Genomic DNA, 24,322 nt, shown 5'->3' with positions numbered 1-24,322 from the left:
TTGGATTCTAAAAGGTCTTCGCCCTCCGACAGGGCTATGGTTATCATTTTGGGGTAGATTGTGCTAGTGCCGGTTGCTGGATGGGTCCCAAAGGCTACGATGTTGCTGGGGTATAAGATGGTCCACATGTGGAGTGATTCCGATAATGAGTGGGATCGGTTGGTACTTAGGAGGTTGACGTTGTAGGCAATTGTTATGGACTTTCTTATGCCTTTACGAATTCCCAAATATTAGCGTTTTCATATCGTAGGGCTTGCTGCTGCTCAATGATTTTCATATGTTCTACTATTTGGGCTGTTTGGGTAGCCTGAAAACTCATGATTACATTAATGAGATGTGCGGAGGGTCCGGAAGCCTCCTCATCGGAATCGACCTTCGTGAGCAACATGGTAAGATTTTGAGGCATCCCGATCGGGCTCAACATGGCTTCTTCCTGCATGGAGCTGGTTGCGTCGATAGGAGTGCTTAACATTCGTTTTATTGGAGTGGGCGCTGCTTGCTTATCAATCATGGTGTTTTGCCGAGGAGAGTTCATAATAGATAATGATGAGAATCACTTGTTACTCCATGCTCACCGTACTAAATAATGGAGAAGTGGGATATCCTGGGTCACTCCGGCGGTGGAAGCTCCTCATGTTCTAGGATGAGTCACTATCCAAATCCGAAATCTCAAAAAGAGCATTAAATGTAATAGAGAGAAAAAGTAAAAGAGAGGGAGAGATATAGATCCTCTGTCAATTATGTTGGTTTGCCCATATATATATAAGGCTTTTTTATGGGCCTGGTAGACTATGGGCCTGATTTGGAGAAAGAGATTACTTGGTAAGTGGGTTTTGCCCCGTTGTTTATGGGCTCAGCCCACATACCTCATCATCGGATATCCGTACGTTATCATCCCTGCCTAAATGCAACCAAAATAACCGATTCAAAAATAAAAAAAGAATTGTAACATAAAATTTGATTTATTGATTTTGTTGCTGTCTTGTTTGTCTTTGTTTGAGTAATTTTGTTATGTTAGTTACGTGTAGTGTTCATTCCTAGCATGAGTTCCTCAATGACAACCTAAGCTTGTCTCATTCCTGAAATTTATTACCTCAATTCGGTGGAATTTCAATCAGGAAAAAAACAAAAGAACCATCTATATTATATTTCCTCCTCGTTATTTCCAATAGCTAGCTACTACTTAAGTCTATAATGATTCTTTAATTGATTCAAATCCCTATTACAGATCACAGAAAGAAAAAAAAAACAAGAAAGAAAAGAAGATGAAGGATGAGTATTATTGTTTAGGTATGGAAAAGTTAATTGGATCAAAAGTATTCTGGATAATGATGGGATTACAAGCAGCAGGGACAGGAGGATTTGTATTAGCAGCAGTAACAATGGATATCAAATATATAAAAGAAGAAGACAGTCCTGGAACTACTTTTGTTTCTTTCTTCACTGTTTTTGCTATCCCTATTGTTTGCTTCTCTTTTCTTTTTGCTGGTGCTGCTTTCTTCAATGCTTTTCATATTTGTTCTTCCAACAAATCCATTTCTTCTCAGGATCTTCAATCTTTGGTTTAGCTTAGCTTAATTAACTTCTTTGTAACCATTTCCTATTACTATATTTCTTGGGATCTCAATTCATATATTTAATTCTTAATTTTGTACCTATGAAGTATTGTCATGTGTCCCAGTTTCTTGCATGAATTTTCCTTTTAGATTTTCTGTCTAGTTCTGAAATTTGGATGGATTGATCAGATATATAACAAAATCATGGAACTTGTATATAATGTTCATAAAAATTACAGAACCATTTTACATATTAATGCTCTCTCATTTTACATAATTTTCTTCTTCTTTACACCAAAAAGGAGGAAAAAAATCATACCAGCCTCAGCCTGAGCCTGAGCCTGGCAAAAAACTGAAATAAAAAATTTGAGAAGTGTAGTGTTGTATATTAGTATTAGTATTATTATATAGGAATATTATATTACAAACGAAACAATACGGAGCGTTTCCAAATAGAAGATTTCCTCCTTCGTTGTTGTGGTGTAAAATTGAGAAGTCCAAACATATTTTTCAAAGTTTGCTCTTGCCCTTCAAAACCAACCAGTTTTGCAATTAGAGTTGCACTTTCTATTATATGGTCCATGTCTGTTGTCTTTGTCCACAACCTGTGTACTACTTGCATCCTTCTATTGCTTGCATTCAACTGTACTCCCCATTTTAGGAATAGGTTCTCTTTTTCTTCTCTTGATAGCCTCTTCTCTATTTGTCTACATAACATCTGTCTCTCTTCATTCAATGCTTTCTTGCTGTCAAACAAATTAAAAACTTACTTAATTGCTGTCACACAAGTACCATAGATAAATGTAAATTGTATTAGTATTAGTATTGATATTACCTTGAAGCGAGACTTAGAATCCTTCCATCTACCATAGTTTCATTACCCTTGAAGAATGTGTCTCTGAGGAAAGTTAGCTTCCTGACCTCAACTTCCATGTAGAATGAATCAGATGGATCACCATTGAACAGCAGGAAGAAGTAGGTCCTGTGTATCAGTGACACGCAACAAGACTGCCAAAGTTCGATAATATGCTGTTGGAGCCTCTTAAATTCTGTGGGCCAGTTGTTACTACTACTCTCCAAATCAACTTCAATTGGATCCAATCCTACATTTTTCATGTTCTTTGTAGCTTCAATGGCCTTTGATCTTGTTTCTTGTTCCTATCGAACATGAGAACCAAGTAAAAAAAGAGTAAAACACATGGCTTACCAAAGGAACTGATACTTTGGGGAAAGAATAAACAAAGACTCACCAAATGAACATCTACCATGTGCTTCATTCCTGCATCCAAGTCACTAACACTAGCATTGCTGTTGAAGTCAATGGGACTCGAAATGCTGTGCATTTGATAATCATCACTACATATAGAAGTTGAAGTGCTGTGTCTTGCTGATTTGTCAATATCAATAGCTTCCTTGGTTGTTGTAGAGCCTTCAAAGTCCCTTGTGAAATCTTTCTTCAACCCGATTGGTGGGAGGCCTTTGTTCCTTTCTACCATCTCAAACCTTGAAGGACTATCTATAAGTCTTGCCCTACAACTTCTACTCCTGATCATGTTGAAGCTTCTAGACCTAGATACGACATCTGGCACCCATGGAGTTGGTTTTTCAGGAGATGGTACTATAAAATCATAATTCAAGAGACTCAACTCTGTTTGCTCCTCTAATGGGGGTGTCCTTAATTCTTTAGTTCCAGTGTCATCATTTTCAGCCTCACTCAAACCTGACTTGCATGTGTCCGTATTACGAGATGAGTCATTAGAGTCTGCATATCTTTGAGAGCCAGTCTCCAAAATTTGTGAATTTGAACTACTATTCGTATTTGATCCTGTCTCTGTGATGCATTGCACTTCCTTGCAAGCATCATCCTCAGTTTGTTCTTTACTATCTGACTCATGTAGATTGTTTCCATCAAGGTTAGGGTTAGCAATAGAATTTGGTAGTTCTTGAGAGAAATTTGTTGGAACAAAATTCTCATCAAAGTCAGCAAGATGGACAGAATTCCCTGAAATACTACTAGTGTCTCCGGTTGAGAATTGCGATGTATTAAAAGATCTCATGCTATAATCTAGGAACCGAGGATCTTCCACAGTGGGTGAATATGAAATTGAATTTTCAGATCTAAATGAGCTTCGAACTCGCAGTTGAGGGTAATGATGATCTGGTTCTGCCTGGAGAAAGAATTCAGCACATATGATGAAAATGGATATACTTATATTGAAAGCTTCAGCTAGAAAAAACGTTAGTGAGCAGAGAAGCGGAAAGTGTGCATACTGATATTATTGATGATCTATCATCCTCAGCTTCTCTCAGTATGTGTTCAATCTGAGCATGAGCGATATCTAGTTGTTGATTCAGATCTGCAACTTCTTTCAGTAGCTGCATGATGGGAGAAAAACAAAATTTAAAGGTTTAGCCAAAAAAGAAAAGGAAAAAAAGAGAGTATCATGCATACATAAACTGGACAATTACTTTTATTCTAAGTTCCACTTGTAGGCATATGCACTTGCAGGCATATAATAAAATTATGAATCAGTATTTGAATAAGTCAACTAAGGAAGTTCTATAAAATAGCTATAGAGGACTCATTCATGGTGGTAGTTGATGGGGAGATTCTTGAAGATGCCACCCTTTTCTCTATTTTAGTTGAGTTCTAATCATGTAGTGCTCACAAAAATTTCAAAGAAAATTCTTAAGATTCCGAGGATATTCAGTTGAGATAATACATGGACCATCTAAGTTCAGAGTGAAGTCCGTGATGTACTCTTTTAGCCCATCGCTGGCAACTTCACAAAAGGAATTTTCGATCAATTGGGCTTGACCCTAGCACCTTGGTTTCATCATCATGCAGCATTACAACGTATGTGTGCACATATGCTTCGATGTAAACTACAAAATATGTTCACTTTCCAGATAAAAACATCCAAAGGATGGTTTCAACTTACACTGCTTTCCAAAGATGATGGACATATATTGAAAGCATAAATACATTAAGGAAATTAAGTTTTGAAGCTCAAAGAGATCCTTTTCCTGTTATGGCTAGTCTCAATGGGGCACATATGCCTCATGCGTTCAATATCTTTATTTAACTCCATTTTCCTTAGTTCAAGTCTGCTAATAATTTCAAAATGTAGTAAACTTATGGTACTTAAGAGGATGCAAGGGAACTCAAATATGACACGGCAAGCCTAAAACATCACCTTTTCAATCTGAAGGTCTTTTTCTCTCAGTAATGCTGTGGAATCTGAAGCGACAGAATTTGATCCAGTAGTTCGCCTATCGCTCTCTAATCTAGCCAATTCTCTTTGCAGTTGCTTTACCAATGCTTTATCAGACACAACCACATTAACACGAGCATTGGTTGCCACGTCTTTAGCACAGCTTGCAAACAGAAGGGTGTTTCTAGACTGCTCAACATGGCTCCGTGCAGGGCTTATAGTACATATGATGGCAGTCTTTGCATTGCCTCCCAAGGAAGACTGCAGAATGCGGGTCAGTTTTGAGTCTCTAAAAGGAACATGCCCGTTTCTTCCTTTGCTGCACTCAGTCAAAAAGTGCACACATTAGCAGCAGATTCATATTCAATTAATTGGATTTGATTTTGGCATAGCTGAAGGGATAGAAAACAGAAGAAATATGAAGCTTAAAAAAAAAGATGCAGAGACTGTGACAACTTTTTTCCAGAGACTGTTTATAATAATTAGAGAAAGTTGCATGTATATTGTTATGCTAACAACACATACACATCTGGACTATCATATGGTACAGTTAAAAGATAAAGTAAGTAGTTGGTAATATAATGAATTTGCAAGGTAATACAAGCCAAAGTTTTTTCAGGTTTATTAGTGAACATAATCGCAAGATAATACGAGCCATAGTTTTTCAGGTTTGTTAGTGAACATAATCTGTGTGTTTCTGGTTAGCAGAAAGATTTATCCATACTCAATAAACCGAAAAACTAATAACTCAAAGCTTTAACTGTTCGAATGAGTTGGTTGTGCATCATTAAGTTTTTGAGGAGATATTGTGAATGTGAGTTTTTTCAATTATTACCACTCAGTAAGAGGGAGCAGAAAGAGGAAAGCTGTTTTTGTAATATATTGAAACAGAGCAATTACAGGAGAAAAGCTCAGGTAGTCTTTTCCAGGTACCAATCCATCTCCTGTTGGATCATCTTACTTATATCACGGAAAATAATACTACATATAAAAAGACTATCAACCTTATCCTGTCATAAGATAGTGAATGATGAAATTTTCTTCTCCAAGGTCAGTGGGGCTCTGTTTTTTTTTTTTCCCCTATGAATTTCATGATCTAAAAAGCCTGATTCTGCACAAATGATCAGATGCTCTGTAGAATTCGTTAAAGGACAATTAGTTCATCTATCACGCTTTCAGATTAGAAAAGGATAACACGTGGGCTCAATTTAATTTCCTCTGTTCTATTTCCTTCAAATGCTATAAGTTATGAAGTATCAACACTATTTCTTAAGCATTACAGATACGCCAAAATTGAAAAAAGCAAAAGAGTCTGACCTTAGCTTACGGATAACAGTTCCTAATGTCAGTAAACTGCGATTTATGTGGCACCCTTCTTTCAACCTCATGCCAGCTGACATAGACTGTGATGCACGCTCACTTCCTGCGAGATCAACAAAATTCTGTGTGGAGAAAATGATAATTAGACATGCTATTATCTGTGTTTCTGGACGAACCAATGATACAAAAATAAATCGTACTAACCACAGTTGCTGCAAGGGTGCTTGACTTGTCATTGCCTAAAAACTCGCGTGCAGAACTTTCAATTGTCTGTCATGAATTCATAGTGAGGGAAACAACTCAACAAACAATCATCAAGTAGCACTAACTTCAAAATTTTATTGTGAAATAACAATTGAGTAATACCAGTCTCAGGATCTGATGAGATCTAGAGCTTGCTTCATTCATGGAAGTCTCCCCTATTTGTCTTTGAGCTGCAGAAATGCACCAGAAAATTGATAAATATTCACTTACCAATCTTTTAGTGGAAGCAAAAATTAGTCAAAGGTAGTGATTTGCCTTCACACACAAATAGAAGTTCTTTAAAATGATTCCAGTCCCTTAGAGTTTCCTCTGTGAGCCTCTCAACAACAGTCCCTTTCTGTAAACATTGACAACTGTTATTCCAATTGACAATGCACATTGCCGTTTATAACAATACATAAAATAAGAATTACCTCTGGATCATCTAGCAGCCGAAGAGGAGTTGCGTCCGTACTAAGAAGATCTCTGACAGATTCATTGTAAATTTCCATGGCAGAGAATTTCAATATAAATTCTCTTTCCTTGTGCTGTAGAAAAGGGACAAAGAGAAGAATGCTTTCATCAAATCAAAGGTAAATCTGGGGAACATAATAAACACCAGATTAAGAGAAAAGAAAGCCAAAAACCTATTTTTCTGTTATTACCTTGTCTAAATAGTCATATATATCTTCTACAGTGTACTCAGTTATACCACTCATGGTGTAGGTCTTTCCACTACTTGTTTGCCCATATGCAAATATGCTTGCTGAAAATAATTGGCATTAGAAGGGGAAGAAAGGAAAAGAGTAGCAGAAAACACAAGATGAAGTTTATTGTAAAGTTTAAGTGGGGAAATCACTTACAGTTTATACCGTTGACAACTGATAGTGCAACCTCTTTAGCCCCTGACTCGTACACCTGCCTTGTGGCACAATCAGGCCTAAATACTTGGTCTATAACCAAAAACACACGAAACAAACAAACAAACAAAAAAAGAAAAGATAAATGAAAGGTACAAAGCCAAATATGTATCAAGTGAGATAAATTGCAAAGGAGACCATCCAATTTTCCATTAATAAGAAGGCTTAAAGCACTTTTTGGTCCCTGACCTATCCAAAATTTGTGCATTTGACCCCTAACCTATTATTTGGTCATATTTGGCTCCTGACCTATCAAATTAGATAAAATCCAACCCATATTGAATGAAAAATTAACTCTGTTGGAAAATTAACGGCAGTAACCAATACAAAAATGACACCTGACACATAAATAAAATTAATTTTCACTCTATCGGAACACTAGAAAAAGTTTTTAGGATTTTTTTACTGTGTAAAATAGTTACTGTTGCCATCTCCAGTTGAAAATTAAGTTTATTTATGTGTCATGTGTCGTTTTTGTATTGGTGACTGTTGTTAATTTTCCAACAGAGTTAATTTTCCATTCAACATGGGTTGAATTTTATCTAATTTGATAGGTCAGGGGCCAAATATGACCAAATAATAGATCAGGGGCCAAATACATAAATTTTGGATAGGTCAGGGACCAAAAAGTGCTTTAAACCTAATAAGAATAACATCACCGACCCTCAACTTCAAAGCAACTGACTTGATAAATAGCAGTACAATAGAAACGTTGCTCAAAGTCTTTAAAGTTCGGGTAATTCGCAGTCTTGGATACCATATCATTTTGGATCAATATGGTATCCAGGTTCTAGAGGGCGAGCCTTGGCGCAACGGTAAACGTTGTTGTCGTGTGACCAAGAGGTCACGGGTTCGAGTCTTAGGAGCGGTCTCTTGCCAAATAAATTGGCAGGGGAAGGCTTTGCCCTCAGTACACCCTTGTGGTGGGACCCTTCCCCGAACCCTCGTTCAGCGGGGACGCGTAATGCGACCGGGCCGCTTTTTTTTTTTTTTTATGGTATCCAGGTTCCCAACATTAAAATAGATTCAAGCAACTCTTCTTGAATAATTATAGCAGAATTATCTTTACATCCACAAATCGACTGTTCATGTGCAAAAGTTTCCATCCAACTTAGTAATGAATGCATTTTCAATTAAAGATGCTAATGAAACGGTAATCTGAGAATCTTTCTTACCAAAGACATAGGCAGTTGGGTACATGGATCTCTCTGAAACTGAAAGATTATTCCGATAAATGACAGTGTTCTCATTGATACACTCCCAATCCGGTACGTCATTTCTTGCAAGTTCCTTCTCATTCAAAGGCCGCAACCGAACTGAAACAAGAATTTTGTCCTCACCACTCTGCTGTGCCATATTCTCTTCATCAGCTGCCCCCATCTCTCAGCTTCAGCTATAAGATGGAAAACTATTCCCCGTGAAGACATGCCAATACAACCAAACCAACCCATTTAAATGCCTCATTTTGCCAAGTATTTTTATTTCCCATATTTTCTTGTTATTCACTTAAATATATTATGATAGGAATATGTAAAATAAAATAAAATTGGAGTCTTACTGAACATAAGGACCAGATTACTTTAACAGCCACAATCATATGCATTATCAGCAACTAATCATAGGTTAGCGCTAAAAATTCACCGACACTTTTCGTCATTTCGTTGTCTCTCAAGCAAGAAAACCATTTTTTTTTTCTAATAGAAATAAATAAATAAACGCCAGGAAATACATAAGCCCATTCATCAGCTATTATTCTTAAAGTCAAACACATGGTAGTTGTCTAATTTAATTAACAAATTTGGATCTTTCTCAACTGGTCCCATTAACAGACTGTCAAAACACCTATACCTTCTCTTATTACATTAAACCCCTGTGGATGTGCAATATAATTCGGAATCTATTAAATAAAAAATAAATGATAGAAATTAGAAAAACAATTATTTTATTCCAAACCTTGAACAGTGAGAATTCAGAGTCCCTTTCGAAGAATGTTTGAGCCTTCCGGAAGAATCTCCAGTTACTCCATGTGCAGATTACCTGTATGGCTACCAAACGCCCCAACTTTGAAGGGCTTTTTGGATTCTTCTGAACTTTACCGTTAAAATGCAACCCTGTAACAAACAGAAAAAAGCTCAATCGCAGATTAACTAAGAATCTAAGAAACAAATTGGAAAAAGCAAAACGGTTTGAATTTTGAACAATGTAAACATATCCAACATTTTCCAGGGGATTATATAAAACGAATTGTTATGTAACTGCAAAATTGAAAATATATATGTAAAGAGAGCGTGATTGATTCTGTTACCTGATGCAGGTGTGATCTTGTAGGGAAAAATGGAAGTGGGAGGAAAAAGAGCGAACAGAGAAAGGGAGAAAACGGAATTGGAGGTGTTTTCTCCTTCTCTGCCGATAGAAAAGTTAAACGAATTTGAATTTAAATGGAGAAATGAGAAACGGAAAAAGGGAAATATTTAAAAGGTTAGTTGGTTGCTTTCATGGCTGCTCTGTATGGGTATTTAATGGCCTTTGATTCAAAACTACCGCGCTATGCTAAACATCTCCTTAATTTGATATTCCAACTAATTTTGCTTACTATTGAAGCTTAATTAAAATTACTTTGATTAATTCTATCTTATCTTATGTTAGTTCAAATTTATTATCATATAGTTTATTCCACATCATTCCTTTTTTCTTGCTTTTCCTACAAGCCTTTTACTTTCTTTTTGGCTGCTCAAATATCCATATGGACAACTTATTTTCAAAAAATATTAATTCAATTTTTTGAATTTTGAATTTTTTAATGTTTCACAATTATTTTTAAAAATTTATTGGTTAGTCTTAAGCAAAAACAAAATATTTGATTATTGACCTTTTTTTTTGTTTTGAAACTGATTATTGACTTTTTAAGAATTAGGAACTAATTTAACCTTACCAAATGTTAATTTATAAATTTCCAAGAATTGAAATTTGACAGTGCACATATTATTTAATAATCTTTTTTAGCATAGACTAAAATGATTGTTAATCTTAACAAAACTTTGAGTATTTATTATTAGTAAGATTAATTCAAATTCTCAAATTCTATATTTAGTTGAAATCTCCTTATCAAGTTATAACTACAATTTAATTAGTTAGGACAAAATGTTTGGAAAAGTTGAAAAGAGATTCAAATATATGTATTACTCATTAGTAATGTTATCAAAATCAGATAGGACATCAAATCGAATTTATAACTGGGTCGTGGATCACTTGGTCGGACCGGATAACGTTATAAATAAATACAATTTATATATATTAAATATATATAATTAATTTAAAATTATTTTTATAAATTATATATATCCAAAACAAATTATAAATAATTTTGGTTTGTTTTTTTTTTTTTTTATCAACTTGAGGCTTAAATATATAATGGATAAATGAAGTTTACAATAACTTGAAATATGCCAACGTATTTTATGTCATGAGATTTTTTAACAGTATATTATAAACTCAAAACGGATAAGTAAAGAATGAGAAATTGATGTTCAAAGTGAACCACTTGAAAAAGTTTAGAAGAATATAAAAGAAAATTAAACATTCTCATTCCACATACGAAGGAAATGAGAATCTTAACTAGTTTATAAGTAAATAGTATTTACAAGTCTTTAACCAATTATTAGGGAAAAAACTCTCTCATGCACATGGATGTATTCAAAGCACCATCGGGTTAAGGGTGCACCAGCACGACATGGGCGACGTGAATGCCACACCGAAATGAGCCCAATGGAAATAAATTTGACGACAAACCGGGGTTGCACCGGTTCCCGATTCAACATTCAACCCCAGTTCATGCTGGTCTGTTGAAGGACTCTTCGCCGTTTTCCAATCGGTCGTGTCGGTCTGTTGAAGGACTCTTTGCGGTTTTCCAGTGAGTTGAGCCTGATAACATTGTTGATTAGTGTAATATTAAAATTTTAATTTTATTTTTTATTTGGAAATGGAAATGACAAATGAAAGTGAACAAGTGAAAATTAATTCTAATTGTAGAAAGATATGTGAAAGAAGTAGGGAAGATGTGGTTTCAATTTGTTTTTAGTAAAGTTGAAGAAAATGATTTAATACTTAATTGGGTCAAAGTCAATCTATTTTTATAATAAAATGATGTCAAATGGATGTATTTGTTTCCTTCAATCAATAAAAATAGACATAACATCGTACCCATTTACAACTCCAAGGGCTGATTTTACTTTAAGCCACTTATTATGTTATTTCATTAATATTCTATTATTTTTATATACCTTTCAATTATCTTTACATGCCTTTCCAATAATGTTATAATTTAGACATTTAAGCTTTAAAAAAGATCATCGAGTCTTGTCTTCTTCTCACAAGTTTCATTTGTTTTATCACTTGACAAGTTTGTTTTACTGCATTTGTCTTTTTGTTGTGATTTTTCTGCATTTGATTTTTGTTCTTTGTGGGTTTCTCGATGACTTCTTCTATAGTATCGATATTTTGTTTGGTAATATATCCATTAAGAATGAGAAGAATGGGGTATCACGATTTGTGAAGATGAAATGAGAAGCAACAATCTAAATCTTCACAGGTGTTTGGTGGGACGTTTTCTGACTGACAAAATAGTAGATTGTCAGACAATGAATGATCTTTTGGCGGCTCTTTGAAAGCGAGGTAAAGGTGTGTGTATATTCGATCTCTAAATAGAACTCTCTTCTTTTCAATTGTTTCATGAGCCTCATCTTCATCATCTTTATAAGTGACCCAATTTTAGTTCCATTCAATATTCTGATGCTCATTCTCATCATGGTAGAACCCATCTTCATCGTCTTCATAGGTTACCTTTGTTGGTCCCATCCAACATTCTGAAACTTGTCTTCATCATTTGCATTATGATAAAATTCACCATCCTCACATAGCTCATCCTCAGAATCGTTCTCTCTCTCTCTTCAAACCCATCCTCGAACTCACTCTCATAATAGCCAAGTTCATCATTTCTTTCTAGCTCATTCTCGGATTGGTTCTCCTCTTCTAGCTCATCTTTTTCATGATCATATTCAATTCATTTCCCTCTTCGTCAACAATCCATTCTTTCCCATGACCTCTCATTTCCTTCTGCTCTTCCGCATAATTCAACCCGATTAATCCACTTGCCAAGTTGCCCAACTCAAATGGCATGCTACATCCCAACGTGGTTGAACCACCAACATCTTTTCCATCACCATAGCCATCAACCTCCACACATAATGTTATTTCATTGCTCTCCTTAATGAGTTTATCAAGCCCAACATCACTTTCCCCCTCTTCAATGTAAATACCCTCATTTTTCTTAAGCAAACAAATGTAGCTATACTTAAGGGGCATTTTATCGAACACATGGGGAGTACCCTTCTCAACATGAGTTCCCCAATGTTCTCACATATACACACTTCTTCCTCCTCATTCATACATGAATTCAAATTCTCATTTACCATTCCATTATCAACAAACCCACATTGAAAATCTAAATCACTATCAAAGTCACAATTACCCAACTCCTCACTAATAATAGGATTACCCATAACTTCCACATTAGGAATTGAAAGTTTAGGATTTACTTTTTCAATGTCTGGTGGAGGACATATTTGGGATGACTCTTTAGGAAACATGGGGGGTTTCTTCATCTCTTCTTCGTTGGGCTTGATGGTGTCGTCGTCAGCTTCTTCGGGTTCCTCTTTGTAATCTTTCTATGTTTTCTTGTTCCATGTGTTTTCTGGTCTTTCTCATTGTTTTCGCAAGCTCGAGCTCCATCTCCCTTACTTTGGCTTGCCATTCTTCAAGGCTCTTGGCTGCAAACTCCATTAATGCTTGTGAAAAACTCGATTGAATCATTATCGAAGAAGTCTCCATTAGGAAAACGATCGGCTCTAATACCAACTGATATAAATTAATATTGAACAAGTTGATTTTAATCTTAAATCAACAAAGAGGTTTCTTCTTTAGCTAAACTAGAAGGAGTTAATCTTGGTATTCATGGACTAAATCTGTAGGAAAAATGAAATCTCCATTGTTGAAGGGAAAAACCCTTAACAAAAGCTTCAAATAGAAGATTATAATTTTGATTAATGAAAAGTTAAGTTGATTACAAAAAAATGGATGAATTTATAGCATAATGGGCTTTCCGTTGCCTTAGTGTGTTGCCTTTTTAATGCGGCTTCTTCCACCACTCATCCCATTTCGTCTAATCGACTAGATGTCCGCATCATATTAGAAGAATCATATACAATAGCACATAGTCTTTTGATAATAAAATACTCATTATAAGTGTCTGGGACATGTTGATATTCCCGTGGAAGTTCCTTTATTCCATATTGATATTTGGGTCCAGGCTCATAATCTTCCAATTGGATTTATGTCGAAGAGAGTAGCAGTTATTATTGATAGTCATATGGTAATCTTTGTCTCATCTAATCCAAACAATTTCCAAGGTGTTTGGCTGGAGTATATATGTATACGAGTTTCCATTGATTCAAGGAAATCGTAAATGAGAAGAATAAATTTGAAAAGTCCTCTAGGGATTGGTTCTGGGTTGAATTCAAATATGAACGAATTAAGAGGTTCTGCTTCATCTGTGCCTTCTTGGTCATTATGATTTTTCTTATCCAAAGGTGTACGAGTTTGGTGAAGGGGAAATTGTATAGCCTTATGGCCCAGCGATGCTAGCACAGATTGGTCGGAAGCTTCATAGTAGAGGAGCGAGATGGTTACTTACAAAATAGATATCCGTAACGGCGGTGGTAATTGTTTGATGTCAGTTGAGTCACCAGGAGAACAAAGTAATGGAAATGCAGAGGGGTGACGAAAAGTTAGGAGGTAAATGTTAATCCATGGGAGCAGTTAAGGGCAGTGTTTTGAAAACCGGACCGGACCGGCCGGTCGAACCGCGAACCAGTCAAGTGTCCGGTCCGGTTTTAGCTATACAGGTTCAACTATATTAAACCGCATCAAACCGGAGTTGAACTGCGAACCGGTGTTGAACCAGTGAACCGGATTGACCCTGGTTTTTTGCCATTTTTTGAAAAACATATTGAATTAAGGAAAAAATTTAAAAATTAGGTAGAGAACAACCTCTTTAATAATTGGTGTTAATTAATTTAATTTTAATCTTAATATTGTGTTAAACTATGGGTTTGATTTTAGATGTGTGAATTTTTAATTAATGTGTTAAATTAAGGATTGGTTACCGATGTGTGAATTTTTATATTATCTGTATGAATTTTTATATTATCTGTATGAATTTTTAATTTTTAATTAATATGTTAACTTAAGAGTTGTTTATTATATGTATGAAATTTTTAATTTTATGTTCAATGAAACGTCATTTTATTTTATATATATATATTTATTTATTTTTTATCCGGTTGAACCATTCCGGTTGAACCGGTTGAACCTATTGAACCTTGAACCAGTTGTCTCACCGGTTCAACGTCCGGTCCGGTTTTCAAAACATTGGTTAAGGGGAAGTTTAATTCAGTTACATAAATTATTAATGGGGCCAGCAATAATTATGGTCAAAAGTTTAATTCAATTACAAAAAAAATTAATAATATTTCTAGTCAAAAAGTCACTATTCCAGAAAAAGTATTCCAGAAAAAGTTTGTGTTATTATTATAGATCCTAAAAGGCGTATAAAAGAGGAGGTTGTTAGTGGAGAGGTAAGTTTGGAATTTTCAAATAATGACAATACTGGTAAAAAAAAACGAGGATATAGCCTGGAAACACCATGGGTTGGGAAATCCACAGGTAGTTCAAGTTTTATTGGATCTTATTTATAATTATAAACCAAGTTTGAATTTCATTTTTGAAACTCGTATTGGTGAAGCAAGGCTTGATGTTTTCTATAGAAGGTTGGGCTATGAGGTTTGTAAATGTGTTAGTAAAATACTTGGCTATAAGGTTTTTATTTCTTAACTAGTCTCATATTTTATCATTATTATTTTAAAAAATTCCAATTAAAAAATAAATATAAAAACATATATATTAAAAAATTACTAAAAAATACAAATCATTGGCTTTTATAAAAATAAATAAATCATTCACCTTTAATTAAAATTTTATAAAAGAAAATAATCATTTTTTATTTTTAAAATTAATTTGATTTGATTTGAATTATAAATATATATATATATATATATATATATATATTAATTTAATTTGAAATATACATAATATAAACATATTCAAAAGTAAAATTCAATTTAGATGCTAATATTAACTTTTTATTAGTCATGCTCATTAGGTTTATCTCAAAATCAAGATTGTCCCTAGTCTTTGTATTAACAAATTGCATGTAAACTAAGCATGGTAACGATTAGGATACTTACGAGTAATGATACGAAGCATTTCCAGCACGAGCCGTTGAAAGGAGCCCATTGCGCCGAAACCAACGATACGCCCCAAGCTAGCGCATGGGATGGTAATTATATTGCGGGCCTCGAGCCGACTAGACGAGAGGTGGAAGAAGTCGGGTCAAAGGGGACACACACGGGAGCAAAGAGAAGACTCTTTATGTGAAAAACAGAGTTGACACACTGTGTCGCATTCCGACCCGCCGTGTCGATCTGACGGAAAGCTTCTGATCTTTCTTTTGGTCAATTGACACACCGTGACGGGTTTCTTTTTTTAAAAGAGCCTTGCCATTAGACTTTCCCCTCACTCTAGCTCCTCCCTAATTACAACTTTACCACCTCTTAATTACCATCCATGTCATCCCTTTTACTCTGACCCATTTTACTCCTTTAAGTTTATAGGTTTAATTATATGTCTTTACCCTTTAATATAATTTGTCAATTAGGTTTTAGGATGCTATAAATGCATCTCTTTCTTTTTGTAATGTTTAACTTTTAATCAATGTAATTTTATCTTCTTCTTCGTGAAGTTTTGTTAAGGTTTTCAACCTTCAACAATGGGGAATCTTGATTTTCTACGGATTTAGACCGTAAATCTGAGATTAACTCCTTTTAGTTTAGTTAGAAAAGAACATATTTGTTAGTTTATGATTAAAACTAATACGTCCCGAAACTGATATGTATCAAGTAATGTCATGCTCGTATCATTATCATTCTATATTTTGAATTATTTATCTCGTCTTATAAGCTTAATAAGTAAATAATTAAATAACTATGTTACCATTATGTTTTTTTTCGAAAGATTACCATTATTAATTACTTGAAATTTATTCTTCTTAATCAAACTTAATCTGTCAAAGATTCACATCATTTGAGAAAATTAATTGAAACATTTTTTAAGTTTATAAAAATGCTTATATCTTCATTAGATGAAAAAACAATAAGTACATAAAAAAACAGTATGAAATAAAACATTACAAGATCAACATTACAAGATCAACGATGAGACTAAAATGACTATAAAAAGAAAAAAATTATGAAAGGTATAAAAAATACAAAAAAAAAAACCATAAAACATATATTTCTCGTAAATTGAAATCCGCAGAAAAACACATGCAATCTAATCTTCAATATTTATGTCATTCCGAACATTCTGATCTTATTCTTTTTCTTTTGATGCAACCGCATAAATCTATTGATCTACGAACAAAATAAATTGTTTCCGCTCTTGCTAAATCCGAAAAAGGTATAAATAAAAGAATAATAGAGAATAGTTACAATTCAGATATATAAAAGGCTTAATACATACGTAGCCCCCTGAACTTGTCCCTTTTTTTATTTTACCCCCTAAACTTAAGGGGCAACCTATTGACCCCCTAAACTTCAAAAAAAAAAAAACTCAATTTACCCATTTTCTCCGGCGTGGCGCTGACTTAGCAAAATACAAAGCTGCAATAATCCAAGCGCCACGTCGGAGAGGATGGGTAAATAGGATGGTTTTTTGGAAGTTTATGATGTCAATAGGTTGACCCTTAAGTTTATGGGGTAAAATGAAAAAAAGGACAAGTTTAGGGGGTTGCGTATGTATTAAACTTATATAAAAAGATCCGATAAAATATATGAATACCGACTAAAACAATAAATAAAATCTAATCTAATAGGAGGAGGATTTTATTTAAAGTAGATCAATAAAAGTGGAAAGTTTCTAAGTTGGATATAGATTGTGAAATTTGAATAGAAAAGAGAAAAGGGAAAAATAACAGAATAAAGAGCAGAGAAGGGAAGGGAAGGGAAAATAATTGAAACTTAACAGTAAAAAGATTCACATGCTTGGTTCCATAAAAAGGAAAGAAAAATTTAATAAAGTGGGGGGGCTGTTTTGACTCCAACAAAAATTGGCAAATATGTAAAACAACCCATGTGATGCACCAGACCTAAATTATAATAATTATAAACTTTTTTATTATCATTATTCTCACAATAATATTATTATTCTTCCCTCCTCCTTTTTTTCTGCATATGGTATATGTATGAACATAAATAAAAAGATGTCTTAAATCTACTTTTCTATATCTAAATTATTGATTATATATATAATATATGCTCATCAATCATTATATTCTGGACATTTCATTTTCTCTTTTTTATATTTATTTTTTTTGCCTCATGAAATTCAGATTCCTTCTTTTAATTCAATATATACGAAAGTATTTGATAATAATTGAATATTAGGGTCTGTTTCTGTTTGAGTCATAAGCTTCCAACTATAAAAACAAAACAAAATAAAATGTGAAATAATATAAAAGGTGTTAAAAAATGAATATGTGCAGACATGGACACACAAAATTGGTTGTTCCCTTTTAAAAAACATATATATGTATATAGATTTTCTTTTCCAAGAAACTCGATGCTTTTAATAATGCAGGAAACATTACTTAAAAAGATCTGCTCCATTGGCACTCAAATAACAAGTTTATAGTTATTTAGAAAAAAAAAATAATATTTAAAATAATTTACTTTGTTACATGGCAAAAATTATACCCCTAATCATTCTTATTTTGGTTTATTAAGTTTATAATCTTTCATTTCAATATATTAAATTCTTCCTCATTTATTTGTTGTTACATTAATCTCCTTATAATATAAAACTTGATTAACAGATTGTTATTTATTTTATTTGCATTCTAAATTTATATTTTAAAAGGTTAGGAAGCAAAAAAAAAAAAATTATGCGTCAAATGTGATTATAAAGATTGTAAATTTTTTATTCCGAACTGGAAAACATACAATTTCAGATAAAAATAAAACAAAAAATATTTTATTAACCGAATTTTATGTTCACAACTAACTAAATTAATGTGACAAATTTTTTTTATCAATTACCTAACCTGTTTAAATGAAAGATATGTATTCAATACACCAAAATATTTTTTGCCTAAAAAATAAAAAATGAATACTAATCAGTAATTAAGATAAACTAAAATAAAATCTAAGTTGTAATTTTTTGCCTCAAATTTGTAATATTTCCAAGTTGTAATTTTTCTGCTTTATTTCCAAAATTTGTAACCCGGAAACAATTGAAAAAGAATTACAAAAGTAAAAATAAAATAAAATTCATGAGCTCAAACGAGGCTCTTATAAAAAAATCAGCAAAAAAAAAAGGTTCAGATTACCAAATCAAGCAGTCAAGAAAAATACAGAAGTCCAACTTTAGAAATGTGGCCCATGACTCACGACGCCTTGCTTATGGTGCTCACTACATCGGGTCTAATCTCTTCATTAACTTGTCCCATTTCGTATGAAAGTGAGGAAGCATGATGTTTTTTCTTGCTCGTAAAAAACTGATAAGTTTTCCAATGGAGGACCAAGGCACAACCGCCTTTCAAAGAAATGGGGACAGCGATATTCGGTGAATTTTAACAGATCCATGCATTGTTCAATTTACCTCTTGCAAGTCTAAGATCACCCCCAAATTGGAGTCAGCTCGGACGGTATCAGAATACGATCAAGCAATTGCAGATTTATGCACAAAATTCAGCAGCAAAACTATAGCTCAAACATGTATTTTCAGCTTCAAGTCATTCAACTGTTTAGTCTATCTAAATTCAAATCATTGATTTTGTTCATTCAAATCTTTATGGTATAGCGCTCAATGTAAATGCAATTAAACAATCATCTTGAAGAAAAAATATAATAGCATGATCAATAAAAACAAGAAAACAAAAATATTTCTAACGCGACTAAAGAATCACCATGACAATTAATCTACAAGTTGAAGGCTTATCATTGAATTCATAGTTAAAATTTTCAAGTTTTCAAACGTCAGCATGCAAATTCAAAAAGAAAAGAAACAGAGGAACAGAATCCGTATACCCACGTTCGATCAAAAAGTAAACTTGATATTGATTGTGTTCTTAAGTCTTGAGAAGGAAAAAGTAGAAAAACATGGATGTGAAAAAGAAAAATAAAAAGGAATAAGAAGAAAAATGAGTTTAAGCTGCAACAGATATTTAAAAATTAAAAGAGCAGAAGTTAAGGGATTCGGAAATCACCCTTTTTGAACACACACAGCGTGTGGGTCATACAAAAATTAGAAAAAAAATAGAAATCAGATGAAGAAAGAAGCTATAATAGAAATTAGACTCCCTCCATTTTTTTTCCTTAAAAACCAAATGAGCATATCTGAATTGTTACACCTCTCAACTCAAATCTGCTCACATAATACCAAGTCAATAACATATGGTATTACCAGTACCAAGTCATTACCATCAGAAAGTATTTCTCATCTTCAATTGTAATAACAGAAACACAAACCACCATAGGATAGGTGCATGTACTACTTTCCAAAACACTTATAGACATGTACTCATAAAGGCATTAACCGTTCAAATTTGTCAAACAAAGCGTCTTTAAAAACTACAGTCACACACAACACATCTGCTTATACTACTGGAAAGAAATGGCATTCTTCAATTCCATGCTCCATATTCTCATTGTGCATCTCATATCCCCTCAACGTGCCTCGTACTGGACAACTGTAAAACAGTAACTTATTTGTCTTAAACCATATTCTTTACAGCACCCATAACAGTCAGATCAGAAGACGCGACTGCATCATCTCATTAAAACAATCTATAAACATTAATTGAAAAATCACACCTCCCTTGTGTATTAAACATGCATTAACCAAACAAACATTAAGCTTGAATTGAATGCATTATCAGGCATTCAACTAATAGACTTCTGCAAACTGGACACTTGGAAATTATTTCGTTGAATTGGTTTCTCAACTTTTATTTTTATATAATTTAGGCTCAATCTGTTAAGAGTCCCACATTAGATAGACATTGATTGCACCTACTTGATTCAAGTGCCATCTTCCCCTGTATCATTCACTCTATAATGTTCCAACTTAATCACCTTCGCACTATTCAGTTTCTAAACATATAATGGAATTGTCCGAAAGAGAATATGCTAAAAGCTATGAAGCACCAACTTGGGTGTGGACACGGTGCGGGTGTGGCAACTGGAATTTTTAAATAAATATGAGACACGGGTGCAGCGGGACACGACAAATTTCTATATAATTAATTATACACATGTTACATATAGAAATACATAAAAAAATAAATAAATAAGATTTAAAAGTTACAAAAGTACACAAATTAAAGTCCAATTATTTAGAAGGTAAATGTGTCATTTTTCAGTCCAATTATTTCAGTGCATGATCATATTTGTTTAAGCAAGACTATTTTGGAGACTAACTTTAGGAATATCTATAAGTGTAAATGTGTCATTTTTAAGCATATAAATTCTGCTTGGCTCCTTATTCGAGAGGGATAACCTCTTGTTTTTTTCTTTTTTAGAAAATCGGACACCGCATGGACACGGCGGGACACGTTTTTGCGGTGTCAGGTGCAAGTCCGGCCATGTCCCCGGCGAGTCCGACATCGCCACTCCGACCCCTGGAAGAGTCGGTGCTTCATAGGCTAAAAGGCATAAAGGGTAATAGGTAATGAAGGGAAATGTGATTTGAGGCATACAGAAATAAGATATTAGGAAGCATTAAACACATTTTGTGTCGTGGTGAAGCTCTTAGCCTAGTGGTTGAGAGCTTACCTATGCCTTGGGAGGTCATGGGTTCAAATCACATCCGGGTCTGGTGGGAATTTTCCTTTCTTCTTTAATGTAAGCGCATTGTGCGCAATTTTTTTTTTTTAAAAAAAAAACACATTTTGTGTGTTTGGCTCTGTTCTTTGAGCAAAGAGGGAATTTATTTCCTGTGGGAGCTTGAGGTCTTTCTCAGCTCATTCCATCTTTGTATTTTTGTCAATTTCATACAAGTTCATCAATACAATTCTCTATTTCTTTGTTTGTTCTGTTTTTCTGTTTCTGATTCTATCATTGTCCATCTAAATTATAAGTGGTAACTCCATACCATTCTCCTCAATTTCTCTTTAAATTTTTTCTTCCTTGATACAGATAACCATATTCATATCCATACACAGATGGTAGATATTTGACATAACAGTAAAAACTTAGAGACTGCACCCCACTAATTAGTTTCTAAACATTTTGGAGATTGCCGATCTAAGACGTAGAGGATGGAAAGCATAACATATGGTACAAAAAGGGTTAAGATAAGGACTGAAATGGAAAGGGTAGGCGTGAATTGAGATTCAGGAAGCACAGAAAAGATGGCAGGAGCAATAAAAAAAAAGGGTAACAAGATGGAATTCTACTTTGTTTTCCTTGTGAAAAACTTTGCAGAAATGAACAAAAGGTTAAATTCAATGTCCTTAACAACAGTTTAATCACATCTTTATGGGTTTTGAAATTTATTTTTCATATTAATTGTCTTCACCTGTGAATTGTGATTTACCATGAGAGAAAGGGTACTTGCAATTTGAATTTTTGGTGATGGACTAGGTTCATATGACTTAACATTATTATTATTTTTTTAATCCACATCAACTTTTCGAGGAGGGATAAGGTACCGTAGCATCCCCTAAAGTGGGGATTTGAAATGAATTAGGTGTCTAGTTGCATGATATTAACATCAATATAGACCAGTAATCAGATTTAGTCCAATTGTTCTGAAACACAAGTTAATATTCCAAATAATAAACAAATCAATATTTGCAAGTACAAACAGTCATCAGAAGTTGAGAGATCTGCTAAAGCATTTAACCAATGAAGCACCGATACTTCTAAGAGGTTGACGTACACGTATCGAATACTCCAGGGATACGGATATGCGGGGATACGGCAAAACAAGTATCCCCTTTATTCTTTTAATTATGGGCATACGTGGGGATACTTCGAGGATACGTTTCAGAGTTAATTAGGTAAATTTTAGGGGTTTTTTAAACAACTTTAGAAAAAAAAGGGGTTAATATAAAAAAAAAAAAAAATTAATATATAAATCTCTAATATAAATAATTAATCAAACCAGTCCGCACCCACCCTTTTATTTGCAAAAAAATAAATTAATAACTAAAAGCTAATCATTATTAAATGCTTGTAAAAGAAGATCATGAAAATGTCTTAGAATAGTCTTTAGACTTCGTAGTTTAAATAGTTTGAAGTATTAAATGTTCTATTTTATGAATTAATGACTCATTAGTTATTATGAGTATTATTTATGGTTTTATAATGACTTATGAATGTGATTTATGTTATATATATTTGGCGTATCCCCACCGTACCCGTGTCTCATATTTTTCAAAAATATCATTTGCCGTACCCATATGCGCACAGTGCTTCATAGCATTTAACCAATATGGCCTAGATTTCATTTTCATTTAAATGTCTTACAACAAACAAACGAAGAAACGAGATGAAACCAATTAAGGTTTGTTTGAGTGGTTAAGGGCCTCAAGTCGCTTACACTATATCTCGAGTTCGAGTCCTAATGTACACAGAAAGCTTTAATTGGGAAAGCAAGCCTCGAACCGAGAAATCAGATAAATTATATAAAAAAAATGAAGAAGCATGAACACAAATAATGAGCAAACCACAGAAAGAAAACACCTTAAGTTATAAGCTAGATATTGAACCTATTCTAATCAATAGTAGTTATCAGGAACTTCTAAACATGTGTTCACTTCAACCAACGAAAAACTAAATATACTCTGAAAGACAGACACACAATCCATGAGGACTTATGCAGACAGAACGTTATTCAATCCAAATCAAGAAGAATCACAGCATATAAACATGGTAAAGGGCCAAAAGAAGAGAATAAAGAGAACCTACTTCGACGGGTACGCTTCTTGTATAGGATACGGTAACCACACTCACGGCATTGAATGACATCACCGGTCTTCAAAGTATTTTCCATCCCACAATCTACCAACAGGGAATCCAAAAATTAAAATTAATAGCAAAACAAAAACCCTAAATGAAAAAAGAATATTGAGTTCCATAATCTTCAAAATACATGATAAATCCTATACCTCCACAGATGTAGCTGACTGGCTCAGGTTGAGAATCCATGAATTCGGCCCGGGTTTTTTTTCCTTCAGCCGCTACTTATGGAACAACATGGATGTTAGACTTTCGTGTGTACAAAGCCAAAACAATAGAAAGGTACAATCATTCAGTACACCAAATCGGTGGGATATCCTTGTCTAATTTTCATATTCTACAAATTATCCTCATCTTATATTTAACTATAAAGACCATCGTTTTACTCTCTCCCTAAACCTCTCTTCTAGTTTCTGGTTGTGTATACGGTTTCGCCATTCAGATGGAAAGGTAAAATCATTCAGCACAAAGCTTAACAGAGAAAGAAACGGGAGAGGGCAGAAAGAGTACCTGTCTGGTTGGTGTGTAGTTCGGCGGCAAAGAGGGCAAAGTCAGGAAGAGAAAAACCTGTTCTTAGAATTGCATCAATTTATACTGATTTAATAAAAAAGAATTGGGTTAACTATAAAAGTGGTTACACTATTAGGGTTGAGCATCGGTTCAGTTCGGTTATAACCGAACCGAATCTATACTATATATAATTACGGAAGCAGAGAGAAAAGAGAAGAAGTGTTTTAGAGGCCTTTTCGATGAGTTGTCAACGTAGTAAAAAATCAGATTAAAAATATTTAATTAATTAAAAATAACAAATTTATATTTATAATATATTAAATAATTATTAGCCTATTAATTAAAATAATAAAAGAAAGCAAGAG

The 24,322-nt window shown here is 33.8% G+C and overlaps 2 protein-coding genes across 5 annotated transcripts; both read right to left on the bottom strand.

Annotated features, from left to right (window-relative positions):
* Nucleotides 1–1,748: 1,748 nt before the first annotated feature.
* LOC136206001 (kinesin-like protein KIN-7H) lies at nucleotides 1,749–9,759 on the bottom strand. 3 transcript variants are annotated; one of them, XM_065996902.1, is made up of 15 exons: nucleotides 9,560–9,759; nucleotides 9,208–9,365; nucleotides 8,430–8,662; nucleotides 7,198–7,287; nucleotides 7,000–7,100; nucleotides 6,769–6,882; nucleotides 6,611–6,692; nucleotides 6,458–6,525; nucleotides 6,296–6,361; nucleotides 6,089–6,213; nucleotides 4,754–5,090; nucleotides 3,828–3,932; nucleotides 2,807–3,724; nucleotides 2,392–2,714; nucleotides 1,749–2,302 (listed from the first exon to the last, which is right to left on the bottom strand). In XM_065996902.1, the coding sequence occupies exons 3-15, from the start codon at nucleotides 8,632–8,634 to the stop codon at nucleotides 1,978–1,980; spliced, it is 2,859 nt and encodes a 952-aa protein (XP_065852974.1). In that variant the 5' UTR covers nucleotides 8,635–8,662; nucleotides 9,208–9,365; nucleotides 9,560–9,759; the 3' UTR covers nucleotides 1,749–1,977. The 3 variants fall into 3 exon arrangements, with proteins under 3 accessions (XP_065852974.1, XP_065852967.1, XP_065852982.1); XM_065996895.1 differs by having other exon boundaries at nucleotides 8,430–8,647; nucleotides 9,560–9,758; XM_065996910.1 differs by lacking the exons at nucleotides 9,208–9,365; nucleotides 9,560–9,759 and having other exon boundaries at nucleotides 7,198–7,252; nucleotides 8,430–8,566.
* Nucleotides 9,760–19,860: 10,101 nt separating this feature from the next.
* On the bottom strand, nucleotides 19,861–24,098 carry LOC136205991 (DNA-directed RNA polymerases II, IV and V subunit 12). 2 transcript variants are annotated; one of them, XM_065996876.1, is made up of 4 exons: nucleotides 23,958–24,098; nucleotides 23,597–23,668; nucleotides 23,397–23,489; nucleotides 19,861–20,173 (listed from the first exon to the last, which is right to left on the bottom strand). In XM_065996876.1, exons 2-4 carry the CDS (start codon nucleotides 23,634–23,636, stop codon nucleotides 20,151–20,153), a joined length of 156 nt encoding a protein of 51 aa, XP_065852948.1. In that variant the 5' UTR covers nucleotides 23,637–23,668; nucleotides 23,958–24,098; the 3' UTR covers nucleotides 19,861–20,150. The 2 variants fall into 2 exon arrangements, with proteins under 2 accessions (XP_065852948.1, XP_065852956.1); XM_065996884.1 differs by having other exon boundaries at nucleotides 23,597–23,671; nucleotides 23,958–24,035.
* Nucleotides 24,099–24,322: the final 224 nt, after the last annotated feature.

This window comes from Euphorbia lathyris, chromosome 1 (assembly GCF_963576675.1).
Source record: "Euphorbia lathyris chromosome 1, ddEupLath1.1, whole genome shotgun sequence".
In the NCBI taxonomy this organism is placed as follows: domain Eukaryota; kingdom Viridiplantae; phylum Streptophyta; class Magnoliopsida; order Malpighiales; family Euphorbiaceae; genus Euphorbia; species Euphorbia lathyris.
Note: the sequence above shows the minus strand (reverse complement) of the source record. Positions and strands in the feature narration are given on the sequence as shown.

What these genes read in the sequence shown, in the direction of transcription:
- LOC136206001 (XM_065996902.1), bottom strand. Translation starts at nt 8,634, where the DNA reads ATGGGGGCAGCTGATGAAGAGAATATGGCACAGCAGAGTGGTGAGGAC. An exon ending in GGCTGCTAGATGATCCAGAG is followed by an intron (nt 6,693 to 6,768) that starts GTAATTCTTATT and finishes CAATGTTTACAG; the next exon opens with AAAGGGACTGTTGTTGAGAG. An exon ending in ACTTCTATTTGTGTGTGAAG is followed by an intron (nt 6,526 to 6,610) that starts GCAAATCACTAC and finishes GCATTTCTGCAG; the next exon opens with CTCAAAGACAAATAGGGGAG.
- LOC136205991 (XM_065996876.1), bottom strand. Translation starts at nt 23,636, where the DNA reads ATGGATTCTCAACCTGAGCCAGTCAGCTACATCTGTGGAG. An exon ending in AGTCAGCTACATCTGTGGAG is followed by an intron (nt 23,490 to 23,596) that starts GTATAGGATTTA and finishes CCCTGTTGGTAG; the next exon opens with ATTGTGGGATGGAAAATACT. An exon ending in CAAGAAGCGTACCCGTCGAA is followed by an intron (nt 20,174 to 23,396) that starts GTAGGTTCTCTT and finishes ACTGTTTTACAG; the next exon opens with TTGTCCAGTACGAGGCACGT.